Source organism: Sinocyclocheilus rhinocerous, unplaced genomic scaffold, assembly GCF_001515625.1.
Source record: "Sinocyclocheilus rhinocerous isolate Xijiao unplaced genomic scaffold, SAMN03320098_v1.1 scaffold2142, whole genome shotgun sequence".
NCBI lineage: Eukaryota > Metazoa > Chordata > Actinopteri > Cypriniformes > Cyprinidae > Sinocyclocheilus > Sinocyclocheilus rhinocerous.
Genome location: NW_015662585.1, coordinates 74,953 through 95,200, shown reverse-complemented (window position 1 = coordinate 95,200; position 20,248 = coordinate 74,953). Strand labels below are relative to the sequence as shown.

Below are 20,248 nucleotides of genomic sequence, written 5' to 3'. Positions count from 1 at the left end.
ATTACCCGTGTTACCCGTGGCCAGGGAAATACAAAGATTCAAGTTGTTAAAATATACTGAGAATAACGGCGACCGTTGATAGCTGCACGACTCAGTCGTCGCTTCAGTCGAAGTAAACCAGCTCCGCTGCCGAGCCATTGGTTCGTTTTTTAAGCACTGCACGAACCAATGGCCGTGCAGTTTCACTGCGTGAATGAAAAGGCTTCAGTTCAGGAGAAAAAAGGCTTTTTTTTCCCATATGCGTCTTAAGCAAGACGCAGTACTTGTTCCCGTATCTCAGGGAACCGAGGTTACGTTAGTAACCGAGTACGTTTTTATTGTACATGCACTGCAGTTGCTAGCATGTGCATGCACGTACACACACACACACACACACACACACACAAACACATGCAATGCTCAAAGCCCTTTTAATGAAAATTATTCACAGACTGCCATAATGTACATAATGACTCATAGCTGTAATAATGTACAGCAAAGTGAAGCATACACAGGCCTGGGGCCAATCTGTGATTCAAGGGACAGATGGGTGTGTCCCACAATCATTCTTTTCTTGTTTATTGTCCATTATTCTGCAAAGGACATAAGAATATGATACTGCCCAGATAAAAAGAGTAAAGGCTCAGTTTAGTGTGAATGTATAAGTGCTGGATGTGATAGGAGCCTGTGATAGGAGAAAGAAAGAAAGAAAGAAAGAAAGAAAGAAAGAAAGAAGGAAAAATAATATTTTTGTCTTGTTTTTATGTACAAATATATAAACATCCTTAAAAACAAAAATCTTGTTTTGTAAATCCTAAAAATGCAATACATAATCTAAGACTGAACCAACACTGAATCAATCTTAATGACATACATACCAAGACCAACCAATACCAAAAAAGCAACTTTTCATGCCTCTTTAGTGATTTTTCCCCCCAAATTGTATCCAGTTTCTGTCACTGCCCCATGAGTGTGAGATTTTGCTTTCCTGCAGCAGTTCAGCTGTAGTTTCCAACTGTAACACATGAGACAGATCAATTGAGATTCACTAACTGTTGTTTTAGATGAGCTATAGTGGGACATCAGCTTTAAATAACACAGAGGTAAAGATGCAACATTATGCAAAAACATAAACAGACAGTGGTTTACCACTGCTGTGCACATCTTGTTATAAAACATGACAAGAATAAGGAGAATCTACCTATGAACATATGCACCATTATAAGTGGGGATTACGTAAACCACTATTGTTTTTATATAAAGCTATTGTAATTACACTTACAGTAAACCAACCCAAATAAATAAACAGTCCCACACAGTTCATGTTAAAACAATTTTAAGTTACAATAGTCTACATAAAATAAAAAATAAAAAATAGATAGATAAAAATGAAATAAATTCACAAACAAACAATTTAACACCAGGTTATTATGTAACCATGAGAAATTAAAACACAAGTACCCACAATCTCCCACAAGGCAGCATTTGCTGACACTGTGACTCATATGCGTTATGAGAGCACTTGGACAAGACGTTGAATCCACAATTCCACACATAACAGAGACACACCTTAGATCCAGATAGACACACACACCCTTGAAACAAACACTCAACACTTCACAATTTCTGGAAAGACTAGTGTTTTTCCTAAGGAACAGTTAGTCACTAGCCTGCATGCATGTTTGTGTGTGGGTGTGTATGTATATGTGCTGGCAACGGCCCTTACATTAGTAATTCTTCTGATGAAAACACAGGTTGTTTCTCAGGGTGTGATATAACAGACTTGTCCTTTCATGTCTGCAGGTTGTCCCCGTACAAGCCGCCAAACACGCGACCGTATGCTGCACTATGCATTCCATAACGGCCAAACTCTATCAAACAAACAAATCACGCAGGGCCTCCGGAATGCTAGCACTCTCAAATAACAGGATTAGTTCAGATGAGCTACTGCAAGGAATTACACCAATCAGACGAGACCCTCCATCCAACAGTTTATTTCACCCTTCACAGCTAATATCCTCAATGAACATGACATTCTTTAGAAAAATAATCACAGCAGCTATTTTTCTACACAAACCAAATGACTGCACTTAGGAAAGAGCAGTTAAAAGACTGTAAAGTTAATTATGCACAGTGATTTCCTGCATCAACGCCTGTAATTAGTTTGGGAAATATGCCAGTTGGGAAAAACACCTCTAATCTATTCCTCCAGTCTTAAGGCCTTATCCAGATTAGAGCAGCACAATGATTTAGATTTTTTCCTTTCCAAAACTGTATGCATTCTGGTATGCATGAACAACAAATGCTTCTATGAATGACCTGGTAACATCAGAAGCACCTTTTATTATGGGTGCATAAGGTTAACAATATAAACCTATGCACTGGGTGTGACACTCAAATATTCACATTTCACATTAACCACTGTGTTGAAGAGATAGGTTGTTGGTGATTACATGAATGAACAATATAATGTTTTTTCACTCAATAAGAAAAAGTTGTGCCTTGGTCTGAAGATGATCTGAGTTGAATTTGGTGATGAACAGGCCAGTGGTCTAGGAGGAGTTAGGAAAAGTAGGTTTGCACAGTGAAATCAAAATGGCAGTATGGACAATTATGACATAATTAGGATCACATTCTCGGCATGATCTTAGAATTTGTTCATGCATTATTCGAGAATGGTTTGACTAATCAACTCGAGTTCTAATAAGCTAAACTCAGATTTTTTTTTTTTTTGGTCAGCATGGTCATTTAAAATGAGAGATAATTTTCATGATCACAAAACACCACATAGGGTGCAATCGAATTGTCCTTGAACCAAGGAAACACTGGTTTCTAGCCCTTACAGTTCAAACAAAAGTTATTAACATACACATGAGTGCAAATTTGGATAGTTGGTGAGTCTTTATGTTATGTTATGTTATGTTGTGTTTTGTTCTGTTCTGTTCTGTTATGAATATACCGAAATTCTTCCGCTTGAAGATTATCAGGAAAACAGAGAGAGGGTCTCTGTAACCTGCAAGAGGAGGTTAATCTTTATTTTCTTGCACTCTTTTCGCCTCCTTTCTCTCTCTCCTCTACAAATAGTTTCCTCTGACGCACACGCAAACACACACCCATGGCCGTCCTCTTGCCCCATCTGCAATTATCAACAGAGTGTTTCACTTCTCTAGGTTGAAGGCAGCTCTTTCCAGGACAGAGTGTGACTCAGACGCTACAGAGGTAAGACACACTGCTGCATTTGCATTTCACATTCACATCAAAACTGCGGGTAACTCAAAGTCAAGGGTTTTGATCACTTTGTGTCACAACGACACAGGGGACAGGCATAACTGTACAGAATCATAATTGAAAGTAAACACTGGATTAAGAATACAGCAAACAATTTCCCAACAAAGTTACAACATACGCTGAATTATGGTAATGGACATTTATTATGCTTTTTAGTCAGTATTTAGATTTTTTTTAGACTTTTGCAGTTAGTTTCCTTCACTGTCTTCTATTTAGTCAAGGCAAAGTCCTGCTTACCGATCTTCAAAATGGGTTTATGACAGGGAAGGTAAAGTTCAAAATAAACACATTTCAGGAACACATTTTAAATATGACTATGAAAAAATGTGTTTGCCAAAAAAAAACTTGTTTCTGTATGCTAGTGAGAAAGCAGAATGGAATAAGGGTTTACCTGTGCAGTGTTAAAGTGACAGGATAAAAGGGTGTAACATACCCTGAGCTCCATAACAGACTAAAGAAATACAATACGACAATACAAATTCTGTCATGGATTCAAGAATAAGAACAATAGATCACCTTTTTACATGCTTATTAAGCCTAAAGCCTCAGACATACTTTCTGAATTAACAGTTAAACTGTAACTTTTGAAACAAACTGTATACAAACGTATATAGAATAGAATAAAACAATTTGACACTGTCAAATGTTAACAGAACATGTTTGTTTTTAATGTAATGAACTACACTTGGATGCTTGTGGTTCACCCAAAAATGTAAATTCTGTCATGATTTACTCACCCTCAGTTTCTTCCAAACCTGTATGAATTTCTTTCTTATGCAAAAAAAAAAGCTATTTTGAAGAATAAAAAAAATTTAAAATGACGTGTGGCCAAGTATGGTGTCCCATACTTGGAATTTGTGCTCTGCATTTAACCCATCCAAGTGCAACACACACAGCAATGAGAAGTGAACAAACATGCACACACACCGTGAACACAAACCCGGAGCAGTGGGCAGCCAATGCTGCGGAGCCCGGGGAGCAGTTGGGGGTTCGGTGCCTTGCTCAAGGGTCTCACCTCAGTCGTGGTATTGAAGGTGGAGAGAGCACTGGTTATTCACTCTACAATCTACAATCCCTGGCTGACCTGAGACTCGAACCCACGAACTTCGTGAAATAAAGTCAATGGGGACCAGCAATGGTGTGGATACCAACTTTCTTCAAATATCTTCTTTTGTGTTCAGCAGAAGAAAGAAATTCATACAGGTTTGGAACAACTTGAGGGTAAGTAAATGAAGACAGAATTTTCAGTTTTGGGTGAATTATCCATTTAAATTCATATATTGTCTGCTGATGTTTGCATTAAATATTTATTTAGCAACTGCAACAATGCAAAATTCAAATACAATCCAAATAAAGTATATGCATTTTGTCATAAAAATGCTTTAGTAGTGTATCAGTCTATTGGAATATTATGAAGTTTAAATGTGCAGTAACATTTTAAATGTCAGCAAAACAAAAGAAGATTAATGTTCGGAAATTTTGTACAGCCCCAAAAAAAAAAATGTTGATGTGGATGAATATGTTGTTATTCATCAGAATTTCAAAAACAGGAGCCAAAAGCTTTCCACAAGAGGAAAAAGTTCCATCCTAAACAGCGGCTTTTCTGGAAGAAACGTGCAGTTCATAATTAATCACTAGGACGTTTTTGAATAGTTTTTGACTGATGTTTTAAACATTTGGAATGTAATTCCAACTTTCTGATTCTTTTTAAGTAGCATAGAAAAATTAATTGACATGGTAAATATGAATAGACAATAAACAAGTACAAAAAGCAGGCAATCTGCTTCAGCTATAGATCTTTTAACAGCTGGTTTGCTTTTCACCCAGAAAGACAAAATCAGCTCCACTCAGTGCCCCTATTAAACAAGCATGTGTTTAACAGATTGGCAGGTACACTCAGTGTTATGTGGAACTCCACATGAGCAGCTGGCAAAAGTCAAAGATGTGTGGTTTAGAAATGCAAACAATGAGAAAGACCAGAAGTGAGCATTTCTAGACCTTCACCTAAAACAGTTCAGGGTTAAATAAACTCCCCTTCAATTCAGACAAACTATAGCAAAGCTACTAAGTTTACAATACGTCCAAAGCTCAAGTGCCACAAAGCTGCCCATACACTTTTATTTACTTTAAATGATTTCATAAGCTACTGTATATGGTGAAATAGACAACAACACTGCAAGCTGCTTGAATGATTCGGTCAGCCAAGCTGCACATGCGTGCACAGAGTTTTCAGTTTCTGTGTTGAGTTGTGTATGATCTCAAACAAGAACCTCCGGACCACTAAGTGAGAATGACGATATGGAAGAAATTACTAAGTAACATTCAAGATAAAGTTAGTCAGAACAAAGCACAGATGTCGCATTGAATCAGCAATCGAATGAAAGAGTAAATTAAAAAGATAAAGCATGCACAGACATCTAAAATGAAATCATTTTGTAGTTGTTTGGCTGTGCAGAGTCTAACAACATTATGCAGACATTATTATAGACAGATGTGAATTTTAAGGTGCTGAATCTTATTAAGATAACCTACAAGTCCCATAATTCATGATATTTGCTAATTTGCTAAATAAATGCCCATTCCCATGAAAACAAGTTTGTAATGCAGAAAAACACAAGTGACATTTTTTTTCTACAATAAAAATAACCTAAACTGAATGCAGATCAAATATATTGTATTAGATTGTACATTTTTATAATAAAATATTATTTTGCTTCAATATATTTATATATTTTCTACAATTGGTAAAAAAAAAAAAAATGTTTTGACGAATTGCTTTTGTTCCTTCAAGTTGCTTTGGATAACATCTGCTAAACACACAAATGTAAAATGTAAAAACCATTTTGCCCTCTCAGAGTCTAAAACAAACATAAAGAAGTAGGAAAGATCCTACTTCTATTTCAGAGTTTTTGTAACTGTAAAGGATGTTTAAAGCCATTCTTGTTGGAAACAAATGGATGTGAGCAATTTTTTTACTTACACAGAAGACGCTTTTTAGCTCTAACACAACAAAATGAAAGGCACATTCGGTGTGTAACAGATTCTTTAGAAGACATTTTTTGTCACACAAGTCAGTAGACCAGCTAAATAAGCAGCTATAGCTAGTCATCATCAACTGCATACAAACTAAACTAAACCATCAAAATTCATAATTAAAACTTTCTTAAACAAATACCAAGGAACCAAGGAAACACTGATTTCTAGCCCTTACGTTTCAAACAAAAGTTATTAACATACACGAGTGCAAATTTGGATAGTTGGCGGCACTACGGTGATTGAGTTAGAGACTCCAAAATTGATGTGGTTAATGTTCAGACTGCCCTCTATTTGTGTGCCAATTTTCACAACTTTGTTACCATACAGTTGCTTCTGCCAAACCAAAATGACACTATCTCAGAAAGTAGGGGGCTAGGAGAAAATTGCTCAACATCGTAGTGCCGTTCATAATCTCGTAAAATCAAATTATTCTGACATGGCTTGAAGGCAGCACATGTCCAATTGCAAAGCAAAGTTAGTTAATGATCTTTTTTCTTTTTTTTTTTTACATTTTACACAAGAAAAAAATTGCAAAAACTGTACCTTTAGGAGGTACAAGGGGATGCAGCAATAACTTTAAAGGGACAACTTTACCTAATCTCAAGATGCATATTACCTTAGAGTAGATCAGCGGTTTTACCACTAAATAGAAATAGATTTGGAATGACCAGCAATATTGTGGCTGATCCGAATAATGTCCTGAATAATTAACATACATTTCTACCATCAAACCAAAGATAAAGAATTCCACAATTTATTAAGGTTAAACTGAATAATTTTAGCTGGTGAAAAATACATGAAAAATATGTTTTTACATTTTACAAGAGAATACTATTTCAGTCTTTTTACTTCAAAATGTCATGTTTAATTCAATGTATTTTTTTTGCAATTATTTGTAAAAATTTACTAGCAATATCGGAGTTAATTTTTTTCAGTGTACAATTTTTGCTTTTTTTTCTGAGCGTAAAAAAACCCCCCACTGAAATCTAGCATCATTAATGTTTACATTTCTTTCTCTCTTTAGATCATGATGAGTGTCCTTTTGGATTACGAACATGACTATCATTATCATGACCATGACAATAGTTCCAACCACAGTGACTATGATGACAAGGATTTTGCAGACTTCCACACAGTCTGCGACAAACAAGAGGTCCGGTCTTTCGCTGGGGTCTTTTTGCCAGTCGTCTACACCCTAGCATTGATCCTGGGCCTGGCAGGAAACTCGCTGGTCATCTTAGTTTACCTTTCCCACAAACGCTTACGGACGCTGACGGACGTTTTCATCCTTAACCTGGCGTTCGCAGACCTCCTCCTGCTCCTCACACTGCCCTTCTGGGCTGCGGATGCAGTGAATGGCTGGGAGATTGGCACAGCTGCCTGCAAGATCACTTCAGCTCTCTACACCACTAACTTCAGCTGTAGCATGCTGCTGCTGGCCTGCATTAGCATAGACCGCTATCGTGCGCTAGCCAGAGGCTCCACCACCGCCAACGCCCCAGCCAGGAGCAACGCCCGCAGGCAGAGGATAATCATGTGCCTCATGGTTTGGGGACTTGCCATTGTCCTCGGATTGCCAGATATGGTGTTCTACACAGTGAAGAAGCAGCACTCGAGTGGGCGTAATGCCTGCCGGGCAGTTTACCCACACAGTATGGCGCGGGCAGCTAAAGCAACTCTGGAAATTCTGGAAGTGTCTCTGAGCTTTCTTCTGCCTTTCCTGGTGATGATGTTCTGTTATTGCAGGGTTGGAATTGTGTTGGGTCAAGCCGCAACAGCGGGCGTACGTGGTGGAAGGAGATGGCGGGCATTTCGGGTTTTGATAGCAGTAGTAGGTGTGTTTCTGTTGACCCAGCTCCCCTATAATGTGGTAAAATTAGTCAGAGCCCTGGATGTGATCTACATTTTAGTGACAGAATGTGAGGTGAGCAAAAACCTGGACCGGGCCAATCAAATCACTGAAAGTCTGGCCCTCACGCATTGCTGCCTGAATCCTGTGCTCTATGTCTTTATTGGCTCATCCTTCAAAATGCACGTTCTGAAGCTTGTCAAGCGCTGCGGGCAGACAGGAAGAGGGTACCGCCATGGCAATGAACAGCCCACTGTCGAGATCTCCCTTAAGTCAGGCACACAAACTCACACTCACTCTTCGTCGGACAATGAAGACACGAGTACGTTCACCATATGACACCGCAATAACTTCAACAATGAGGACTGCCAACTATATTCCAGTACATTATTTTAAAAATTAAAGTTTTTAAGTAACTTTGACAATAACAGTCGTGTACAAAGTTAATTAAGTTTGAAGTATAATTCAGTTTTGATGTGATCGCTAGCGTATGCGTATAAAGTTGAACACGTTTCTTCTTTTTTTTTTGTTAACTTACATGAACACAGGCACTAAACACAAATTCACTAGAAAGTTTAATTTGTGTTCAGTGTCCGCACTATTTCCAGTCATTTAAACTAGAGTTGCAGGTTTCTTTTAACCCCTCTCAAATAGGGATGGGTCACAATTTTCAAATATTCGATTAGTTAATTTAATTATAAAATATCAAATAGGTTGTGCGATTATGGTTTAAAAAAGTCCCCATGTTTGCGAGAGAAAGTATTGAAATATATTTTTTCCTCCCATCTCGTATTTATTCCCTTTAGGGGCTCCATTTTTTAATGGAAATGACCTAGCCTTATGAGCAGTTGATTTATGCTAATCGACGGACTGTTATGTTAATAAGTGCCGTCATTCAGTTATGTTTATTATATTACATTTTTCAGCATGCTACCATCATTATATGGCTTGAGTTAAGATAGCCTATCTTCTAATGAATTAAACTGTTTATTATACAGATTGAAAGCATGAATGGTCTCTCTCCCTCTCTCTCTGTTTATGGCTGTGTAGCCTATACGTGCGTGTGTGCATGCGGGAAAGGGGTGCGATTTCCGAATAATAATTTAATAATTCACAGCGATCTTCGAATATTATTTTTGCTTGAAATGCCCATCCCTACTCTCAAAAGTTCTCATCAATAATGGCATATATTATTATTGTTACTGCCGTCGCCATTATTTTTCAACTGTAAAACAAAAGGCTGGGCCAGTGTTGCCAACTATGAAAAAAACATTAAGGTGCATGTATGAGCTAAGTATTCAGAGTATGTGTGGTTAGAAAAATCTGGCTGAACATACAGTATGCATGTACTATGCTGCTGATGCAATTTACACCACACACACTGTACGCATACTCTAGCACACATGTAAAAATCTAAGTATACTTTGGCCTTAAGATTAATGCATTAACCAGAAACATTCCACGTAAACATCTTTTGTTATATGTTTAAAGATCAAAGTATGCTGTTTATCAGAAGACTTGCATGGAATCTGAGCCCGCAGAATTCCATGGAAAACTTCACAGAATATATCGTTAACAACACTTGTGTGTTTGTTTATTAAGTGTTTTGATTGCTAATGCTCTCTGCTAACAAACAATAGTGTCATTACTCAGTTTTAGCTAATAATAGTCCACAGAATCCCCAAAATCAGTGCATTAACCAGGAAAAATAGATTCTATGTGGGCATATTTATCAGTTATTATACTGACCACTTATAGAAAGTGTATAGTGAACTCAGGGATCTTGTGTAGAAAAGATACCCTGCATACCAGACGTTACATTTTGTATATTATATATCAACAATGTAAATATATTTTTAGATTAAAGCATACTTTATACACTTGGCCTTGTATTGAGTGTTGGTGTTATTTCTGGTTTGGAATCCCATATGTGCTTGCACAGAAAAGTCTGCAGGAAAACAAAGTATACAAACACACACAAGTCACATGTACAGAAGATTATGCTTTACACACAGGATAGAAGCCACAGCATCTGATTCTGGTTATAAGTGTGTGGTTTTGAAGGAGAGTTTGTGAATTAATGGGAAGGTTATTATGACAGCACAGATGATATTTGGAAAGCAGATTGGAAAAAGAGGTTCATGAACAAAAGTGGTCAACCATATTTTTTCTTTAAATATAATAAAATAAATGGGGAAAAAATGAAAATAAATAAAAGCACAGAGAGAGATACATTATTGGCTTAATTAGCAGGATTTTAGACAGCCATATGTTGTTACATTTATTTCTGAATTATTACCAACAATTATGAATTATTAATGTCTGGTGCTCTGAAATTACAGTTCAGCCTTTAAGTTCTATCTCTTTAAAAGAGACTTGCTGATGATAATCCGCTCTGCAAAACTAACGGAATGCATAGTTGATATAAAAAAAACTGGATGACTAGTAATTTCTTACTGCTAAATTCTGAAAAAAAAAAAACAGAGGTGTTAATAATAGGGCCTAAAACCTCCGCATGTAATGACCTAGAACACTGTTTAACACACGATGGTTGCTCTGTCAGTTTTTATCATCAGTTACGTAGGAACGTAGGTGTGCTATTTGATAGCGATCTTCCCTTCAAAAGCCACATTTCTAGCATTTGTAAAACCACATTATCATGCGTTCATGACCTCAAGGATAGATTATTGTAATGCTTTATTGGGTGGTTGTTCTGCATGCTTAATAAACAAACTCCAGCTGGTCCAAAATGCAGCAGCTAGAGTTCTTACTAGAACCAGGAAGTATGACCATATTAGCCCGGTTCCGTCAACACTGCACTGGCTCCATATTAAACATTGTATAGATTTCAAAATCTTGCTAATTACTTATAAAGCTCTGCATGGTTTAGCTCCTGAGTACTTGAGTGAGCTCTTATTGCATTACAGTCCTTCATGCCCGCTGCATTCTCAAAACTCTGGCCATTTGATAATACCTAACAGCAAAATCAACTGCGGGTGGCAGATCCTTTTACGATTTAGTGGCCAAACTCTAGAACAATCTACCTAACTTTGTTCGGGAGGCAGACACAGTCTGTCAGTTTAAATCTAGATTAAAGACCCATCTCTTTAACCTGGCTTACACATAACACACTAACACATTTATATTATTGAAATCCATTAAAGGATTGTTAAAGGGTTAGTTCACCCCAAATGAGTTACCTCTTCCTCCATTTTGGAGAGTACCCAAGAGCGTAATCGACGGAATCTGTGTTGTTTACGTTCGGAGGAGAAAACGTGTGCATGAACGTAATCTGCGTAATCAGCGTTGTTTATGCTTAGGGGAAAGCGTGCATATGTGTTGTGATACTCTAAAATGGCGGAAGACGTAACTCGGGGGAGAAGAATTGTTGAATAAATTGTTATTTTTGTTTTCTTTGCGCTCAAAAAGTATTCTCGCAGCTTCGCAAAACTGAAGTTGAGCCACTGATGTCACATGGACTGTTTTACCGATGTCCTTACTCCATTTCTGGACCTGGGAACATTACAGTTGTGTTGCTGTCTATGCAGGGTCTGAGAGCTCTCACATTTCATCAAAAATATCTTAATTTGTGTTCCGAAGATGAACGAAGGTCTTACGGGTTTGGAACGACATGAGGGTCAGTAATTAATGACAGAATTTTCATTTTTGGGTGAACTATCCCTTTAAGATGCATTAATTAGGTCAACCGGAACCAGGAACCAGTCCAGATGGTGTAGCAGCACTTAAGAGACAACCCCTAAAGCCCTGAATGTCAGTGGAGATGATGTCAACTAGATGTGCCCCAGAGACAGATCCCCAGCGAAGACCACGTCACCTAGATGGCCATCGGGACAAGACGGTCATATGATGTTGCTAAAAAGAACATTATGTTGTGTATTTGGTGTAATGCAATGTGTTTATGCGGTTTAAGGTTCATAAAACACTTTATTTTCCATATAATGTACATTATTGCTTCTCCTCTATGCCCCGCCTTTCTGCAAACCATTACAAACGAGGCATGGTGTGGTTGACTCTTAACTTTTATAAAGAATATCTCTTTGGATTTGAGACTTTATAAAGCTAACTTTAGCGGAAAAATGGAGACTAATAAACCTCTACTTGGAGTCGGCTACTTGGAGCAAACGGTAAAGCTGGAATTGCGACATTTTCACTTGTAAATAGGGGAAAAATAATGAAATAAATTAAACAAGATTAAACAAATTAAACAAGATTTTTGAAATTAACTGACTGCTCCTTTATCACTGCTTTCTTAAGACATTATGAAATAATTATTCCTGTTCCACTCCTGAATCTGACAGTGAGACCCTCCAGTAAGTTTGGAAGCCATCTGATTTTTTATTTTTTTTTATTGAGACATTTCAATCTGTTTTTAAGGAAAATACTTTTTAGAAGTCTTCAAGTGCCTTACATTAAGTCAAGTCAAGTAACCTTTATTTCTATAGCGATTTGTAAAGCAGCTTCAAGCTGCAAAGCATTGCTAAAAGACAATACTGTAATTATTTAGCTCTAATGTAACTTCTATGTTGCCCTATTCGGGGGTCTGTGGCTTTTATCACAGTCAAATATACAACCACCACCCAAAAATAAATAAGTAAGTAATTAAGTAAGTAAATAAGTAAATATATATATTTACTTACTTACTTATTTATTTTATATATATATATATATTGGTGGGGACCCCCCATAAGATTTGATTCAATACGAGCACTGAAACTGATTATTTATTTTCAATGTGAATGTCTCGGTAAAGCATCATTTGTTTGTTTGGTACATTTCACTGCAGATTCTTTGGTAAATCAGTCACAATTCAGTTTAAGCTTTGCTTGACTTTTACTGTAAGATATGGATCTGACAGCAATGCCACAACATTTACTGTAAGCAACAGTACAGCTGCCACGGTATACTAACCTTTTTATAATCGTCTGACAAACTGTAACTGAATTCAATACGCTTTACTGTTTAACACAACAAACGGCCAAGCAAGCGCACAAAACTGACAAGGTGCGCAATACAGCATGAGACCAAGTAAACAAAACAACCATTTCCTAGCAACGACAACTGAGCTAAAAACTAATGAGACAAGAAATAAATACACTTACAGTACACACTGCTTTCAACTTCCTGATTGACTGCTTCTCTCAAGGAGTACCGGGTCATTCCATGTCAAATCAACCAAATCTCAGAAACTTCCCCGGCTCAAATTTCTAATTTTGTCAATTTTTTTTTTTTTCTGAAGAAAGATAAACATGTATAGTGATGAAAGCCAAAATATTAAATGTCATGGATGTATATTTTCTGTTTAATCCACTATTTTGTAGCGGGGGGGGGCAAAATGATTCAAAGATTGCTAAAGTCAACAGATTTTACTAATAGATCTACCAATCTCTGTGTAAAAATAACAATGATGTTGCCATCTTTCTAAAGTCATTTTTACCCTCCTGTAATCTGGCTCCGAATCTCAGGTGAAAATTGTCATTTTGACCCCCCCCCCGGGGACCTCTGGTTTATTTGACTCGGAATTACCCTATTTCTTTAGACCGTTCAAGTTTTTTTTCTGGTGCTTGAACACGCTTTACTGTTTAACACAAAAAAGGGCCAAGCAAGCACATTAAACTGGCAAGGTACACGATACAGCACGAGACCAAATGCAACTTCAGCATGTCTCACAATTTCTGACATATAATGATCCATGTACAGTTTAGCCACTCTTTGTCTCAAAATCATTTATCCTTTATAACGATAATGGCTGTCAATGGCTACTCATCTATGCAACTTTTCATGCGATGGGAGTGATCTAAATATAATGCTATAATCAACAATTTTTAGTTTATCTCGACAGCTGTTATAGTGAAAATGCAGTAACAGTTTTCAAAAGAGTTCCACATATAATGCTCATTTCATTTGCAAACATGTTACCCAGTCATAGCAGTGGACTTCATATTGTCTTCAAGGAGACATGACCTTTTAAATAGGGCATTCAAATCAGAATCAGAGGGCTAAAATCAGAGTGTTAGAATCATAAAATGTTCAGTCAATGTACTGTTAGGAGTAACTGAATAACTCGGGATATTGCTTTATTTTGCGTCAGAGGAAGTGTCAGGCACGTTTATAAACCTTAATAACTGAAGTAATTTTTGGATTAGTGCGTACTGGAGACGCGAACCGTTTCAAACGATTCTCTTAACTTTTATAAAGAATATCTCTTTGGATTTGAGACTTTAGTCTTTGCAACTTTACAGATCTTCTTTATGCACCAAGAGCTTGTAACACTCCAAACAGAAAGGCAAAATTGAAATCGCATCATATGACCCCTTTAATAAATTATGACATTTTTTTATGTAAAAATCCTACTAACATTATAAGTGCACCTCAGGAAATTTGATAAAATTATATATTTAAAAAATATAAGTTCAATAAGCAATTTAGATATGGCATCTGCTTAACACCAGGAATCCAATATGAGTAAGCTCAGAGTACACCAAGACATTTATATAGTCATCTATAAAGAACACAGTTGTAAATAGAGTGTATACAAAGTATACAGTATGTATAATGAATACATGCTAATCCACCAACAAAATCTGGTCTTAATGCATGTGAATACAAACACGCTGCATAAACAAACTACACACATTTTTACAAGTAAATGCGTTCTGTTTGGGCATCTCATTATATCTGCATACTGCAAAGTGTGCCGAGGAAAACCAAAGGAACTAGAAGCATTCTTTCATTTAAACAACAACTACCCTTCTAGCCAGAAGACATGAAAACCAAAAGGTCTTATAAATAAAACAACACTTGATTTTAGTGGAAAAACAAACCTGAAATATGCAACAAGGTTGGACTGCAGTTAAGTGTACTTTCCGAAGGCTCTTAGATGAAATGTGAAGTGTTTGGCCATTGACTGTCATTGCACTGTCTATGATTAACTGTTTGAAATTCATTCCACATGTCTCAACAATAAAGATATGTTTAGCAGTCCCCAGAACTGATGGTGGTTTATGGTAGTAGCGAAAAACACCATCTGTGCCTCTCAAAAAAAAAAAACGGAGATATGGAGCTCTTACACACGACAGGCTCATCTTGTAACCAAATGATTTGGATTTGTCACACTTATAATTTACCCTTTGTACTGATGATGAATTTGTACATCTGTGCGGGTTAAAATAGGAAAGAGATAGCACTGGAATTTCCACTGCTCAAGGACCCAAAGATCACATACTGTACGCTGATGACAGTATTTTAAAACTCCTCAGAGACACACAAAACAACTTTGGTGACAAGTCAGATCAAACAAAAAAGATCTCACAACTTGTCACCATTCATATCTGAAGATATTTTTCTCTTATAACTTTGAACCGACCACCCGTAAACTTCACCATCCAAAACATTTGGTATGTGATATGTGTTTGCAAATCATATTTCTGTGAAACAGGATTTACTGTACGAGGTAACAAAATAATATGGTTTCATGTGATACCGGGGCTTCAAACTGGCAAACTGTTACATGCAATAGTAGTGCTGATGCACAGACATTCATAAACTAAACTTTTTTTTTTTTTTTAGTTGACATCAAACATTTGCTAGCCATTTTACTTCCGCGTTCAGTTTTCATAGAAATACAAATGAGTTTACAGTTCTAAGATTAACTCAATTAACAATGATTTTAACTATCAAGATTTGATTGCATTGTAAAATGTCATATATTTCCATTTCTAGACATAAATAAAATAATGTATAATTGGTCATTTATTTTTTCACCCCATAGTAGTAGTAATAATAATAATAATAATAATAATAACAATAATAATAATAAAGTTAGTTAATTTAAAAAGTATAAATTAATACCTTAATACCGTATGTTTCAAAACAAAACTTTACAAAACATTTTGTTAATTAAATATTACATAGTGGAATAATGTGCACCAAAAAATCATTCACAATAAAAAAAAATGCATATTAAGAAAGTTAAGCAGGTCAGTTTTGGTTCATGTCAACTTCAAACACTCATTACCATAATAATAAAATGTTGTAAAGATTTGAGATTTGCTGAAGCCGTTTAAAGCCAGTTCAGACTTTATGGAGTTAATTTGGTGTGATGATGCAGAGAACAACAGGCCTTTGGTCCTTTGTCATGCTTTGAGGATGCTTAATTCAGAAGGCCTCGAAACCACAAAGGCCCACAGCTAGAACCATCTGGAATGTTCTACAGGGGACAGTTTCTAAGAGACAAATACCAAAGCAACTCTAAACATCCCATACAGATTGAAAAACAACCTTGAGCATTGTAAACAGGATGAAATGCAGGTTTAAACCCTGATCATTGATGTTATCTCACCGCAATAAATGGTAAAACTGCCTTTCATCACATAAAGATTGTTTTTAATCTTTGTATCGTGCAACTGCTGTTCCACACGTCAACAAAATGCAATTACGCATGCCTGCGGTCAGCTTTCCAAAAAATATAAATGAAAATGAAAGCAAGAGAGGGTGAGTTTACAGCTCTTATGGTAGACTGTTCATTTCAGCTTCTTATTTTTGAAAATGACTCAAAGATGACTCATGATGATTCAGTTTTCAAGTGGAAAATGAGGCTTTTACCAAATTATGTTAGCCTGCGTCATTTGCAATGGGAAAAAACTTCAAAATGCTTTCAGAATCTTGTCAAAGGCAGGAAGAAATGATAGCGAGCTTATCCTCGCAACTCAGTTCTAGGTCTGTGAAGCTGAAGGCGGGAACTTCGACTAATTGGTCTGTTTCTGCTTTGCCACCCGTTGTGATCGCTTTGAGTTCCCCAAGTCTGTGTTTATCGTTCACAGATTCTGCATAGCTGGTTTGTGTAAACATCTTAAATGGTTTTTAAATGTCATGCCAGTCATCGAGAAGATTTGGACGAACGGGGTCGTTTTATGGGATGAATCATTCTAGTGATATATTTCTTTATGTCTTTGTGGTAAGATATTGGTTAAAACACTAAGGCTATGAAAACTAAACTCCCGCTGTTCAGTTTTCCTTTTAATGTGTTTAGTCTCCACAGGAGTAAAACCCTAAAAATCACAATTTATTTTCTTGACAACAAACAAAATATTTCCTCTCCACTCCTACTTTCAATCTCGTACTGTGACATTCACACGCTTACCGCTGCTCCACCACTTTTTGCCATTAATGATAAAATGGTCTTTGTCTTTGTGAAGGGTGCACTCCATGTTTGTGGCATCACTTGAAGCAACATCCGGCTCTAGAATAGAGAAAAACAGACAGAGTACTAGGATCAGTGATGAAAATCATTTTAGAAAAAAAGCAGTCAATGAATTTTAAAAATAACAATATTTATTTTTCCTTTTCTTTATTGTGGACACTATTGTCATTGATCCACAAACAAACATTACCACTGTAGTCTGGTTCATGAACAAATGGCTAACATGAGGAAGTCTTTTTAATCAACTGGTCAAAAAGACTGAAACTCACAAATTACTTATTGAATATCTATATGACAATATGTTATTGAAGATTCACAAAAGAGTACTTCTTTGCTACTAAGTGTACTAAATGGCCAAGGTCGGCTTATTGGCCCACTAGGGGGGGGGCTCAAAATTTATTTAAAAGATTTAAAAGTAGACGAAAAAAAAAAAAAATCAAGAACTTTATTTATTTTAATTCACCCCCTCAACCATCTTGGAAAACCTGGATATATGAGGGACTTCTAGAAAAATTATGTAAATTTTTAAGATCCTAAAATCCAATGCCATTTTTATAATGAATATGTATTTTGTCTAGTTAAGCCAAGCTCTAAAACATTTTATCATGTCTTTGTAAATTGAAGGGGGGGGGGCTTTAAGTGTTTTTGTGGACAATAAGGGAACCTTGGAGACAAAAAGACTGGGAACCACTGCACTAGAGGATAATATCTGGTGGTTAACAACAGAGTGACAAAACATAAACAGAGAGACTGGCTGTCAAGGTGGAAATGATAACCTAGTGTAGATATTTTATATGACATGTGATATTTGTTACACAATCATGAATAAGAATTACAGCTATTGACTGTAGTATGACAGCTAAAACGACACACATGCACACACACAGGGAGAAATAATGGGGAAAATTGTCATACATCAACACATCTGAAAACTCTGGGGGCATTACAGCACCATCTGTATATGTTGAGAAACTTGATGCCTCTTTAATCACTATTACACATGTGCTCACACAATCTATAGTCATCTTTTGGCTTGCTCAATTAGCAAAAGAATCAAAATCACTGTTGATCTAATCGACCAACTATTTTTCTCCTTGTTTACTCATTGAACACAGATCTCATTATCAACTTAATTATAAATCCTCCTTTTAAGTCAAGTGAGTACTAATGAACACAATGTCTAATGTCACATTAGAGAGGCTTGAGTTTGTCCAAGTTTTAAAACTGTGTCTAGACAACTATGTTCTGTTCCAATATGTTACGCTCTGTCCAGCTGTTTAATGAATATGAAAACATCCCAAAGACATATGTCCACCAAAGCAACATGTCCAATCGGATCTACGAACCTGAAACCAGCCTAATTATACAAGGTTTTCTTTAGACTGAATAGTCAATTAATAAATTTTACACATTACCTGTCATACAGAAGCATGATCGTATGTCTCCTCTTAGTAACGGCTCCAGCCAGAGCCTCTTCTGTTCCTCAGTGCCAAACAGGTGCAGAACTTCCATATTGCCTGTGTCTGTTAGAGAGTTACACAATGAAATCAAAATTGAGAATTCTTATATTTTTCTGGAATGTTGCAGCGTTTGTTATAAATGGTTTATTTGTGCACATCATCATTTTAATTACTCTCATAATAATGAACGTCCTATATGCAGTCAGGCGGGTCAATAATCCCTTCCCTCCAACAACCTGTCACTCACATGAAATTGCAGCAATCAGCAAATCAAAACGATTCAAAGATCAAATCCCGATGGACAAATTCAAGTCCTGCCCTACTTTTTTTTTTTCCGAGAAGCCGTTTCACTCTGCCATGTCACATAAGGGAAAAATTTTACATATAAGAAGAAGAAGAATTTTACATATTAGTGCTATTTAAACCATTCATACTTTCTATACAATGCTGACGTGTAAAACTTGACAAATCCTACTGCATATACAGATGTAGTGTTGATAACGATTTTTTGTTGTAAACATTAGTATTTCTACATAACACAAACTCATGACATATAACTTACAATAAATATGGCAGAATCACATTCTCTAAAAAAAAACGAATTTTCAGTAATTATAGTTGTAAATCTGCGTATAATTCATGTTGTTTTATCATTCTGCAGTATAAAACCCTAAGTATGAGTGTACCTTAAAGCCATAATCTAAAAGCTCCATAAAAACAGTAACATTTCTGACTTATGAAGAAACACACACCCACCTGGGGCCTGGCAGTTGAAGACTTCGGGGGAGTAGAAGCAGTGTCCGGTCTCCTCTGCGATATGAGCATAATCCAGCTGAGAGAGGCCACTCTCAGCCGGAAGAAACAAATTCCACAGGCCTGCAGCTCGAGCTTTTGCCTGCTCACAAGGACTTCATTAATACATACAAAGAACATCCTCCCAAATACAGTTCAATCAGATGCATTATTGTCTGTTCAAGTTTTGAGTTTGAATAATTTTCTTACATTTTGTTCACCAAGACTAATTTATTTAAAAACACAGTAAAAATGTGAATAATGTGAAATTGTATCATTATTTAAAATAACTGTTTTTCATGTTTAATTTATTTTAATATTTTTGTGGAAACCATGAGTTCTTTCAGGATAAATATTAAATTCAAAACAACATTTATTTGAAATAAAAATAGAAATCACTTTTGATCAACTTAAGGAATCCTTGATGAAAAACTAGTAATTCATTTATTTAACTATTTTAAATCTTACTAATATGACATGATATGATGGTACTATATGTAAATAATGCATGATTGTATGTATCATCACCTTCAACTCCTCTATCACAGCAGGTGTGTGCCATCTCTCAGGTGTGTCTTTGTGCTTGGCGTAGTACTCTTTTACTTCCTAAAAACATAATGAAAT

The 20,248-nt window shown here is 36.3% G+C and overlaps 2 protein-coding genes across 3 annotated transcripts in view; one reads left to right on the top strand and one right to left on the bottom strand.

Moving 5' to 3' along the window:
- Positions 1 to 919: 919 nt before the first annotated feature.
- acad11 (acyl-CoA dehydrogenase family, member 11) overlaps positions 920 to 20,248 on the bottom strand; it is a 43,611-nt gene continuing 24,282 nt past the window's right edge. The window contains exons 10-14 of one of the 2 annotated variants that reach the window (XM_016538231.1): positions 20,153 to 20,230; positions 19,589 to 19,727; positions 18,788 to 18,895; positions 17,313 to 17,411; positions 920 to 994 (exon numbers count right to left, since the gene is read on the bottom strand). In XM_016538231.1, the coding sequence (XP_016393717.1) occupies positions 978 to 994; positions 17,313 to 17,411; positions 18,788 to 18,895; positions 19,589 to 19,727; positions 20,153 to 20,230 (441 nt within the window). In that variant the 3' untranslated portion in view covers positions 920 to 977. Of the gene's footprint in view, positions 995 to 16,238; positions 16,396 to 17,312; positions 17,412 to 18,787; positions 18,896 to 19,588; positions 19,728 to 20,152; positions 20,231 to 20,248 lie in introns of those variants that run through there. The other variant, XM_016538230.1, reaches the window with a different exon arrangement.
- On the top strand, positions 3,074 to 8,963 carry LOC107728141 (atypical chemokine receptor 4-like). The gene is made up of 2 exons (XM_016538232.1): positions 3,074 to 3,198; positions 7,328 to 8,963. Exon 2 carries the CDS (start codon positions 7,331 to 7,333, stop codon positions 8,489 to 8,491), a length of 1,161 nt encoding a protein of 386 aa, XP_016393718.1. The 5' UTR covers positions 3,074 to 3,198; positions 7,328 to 7,330; the 3' UTR covers positions 8,492 to 8,963.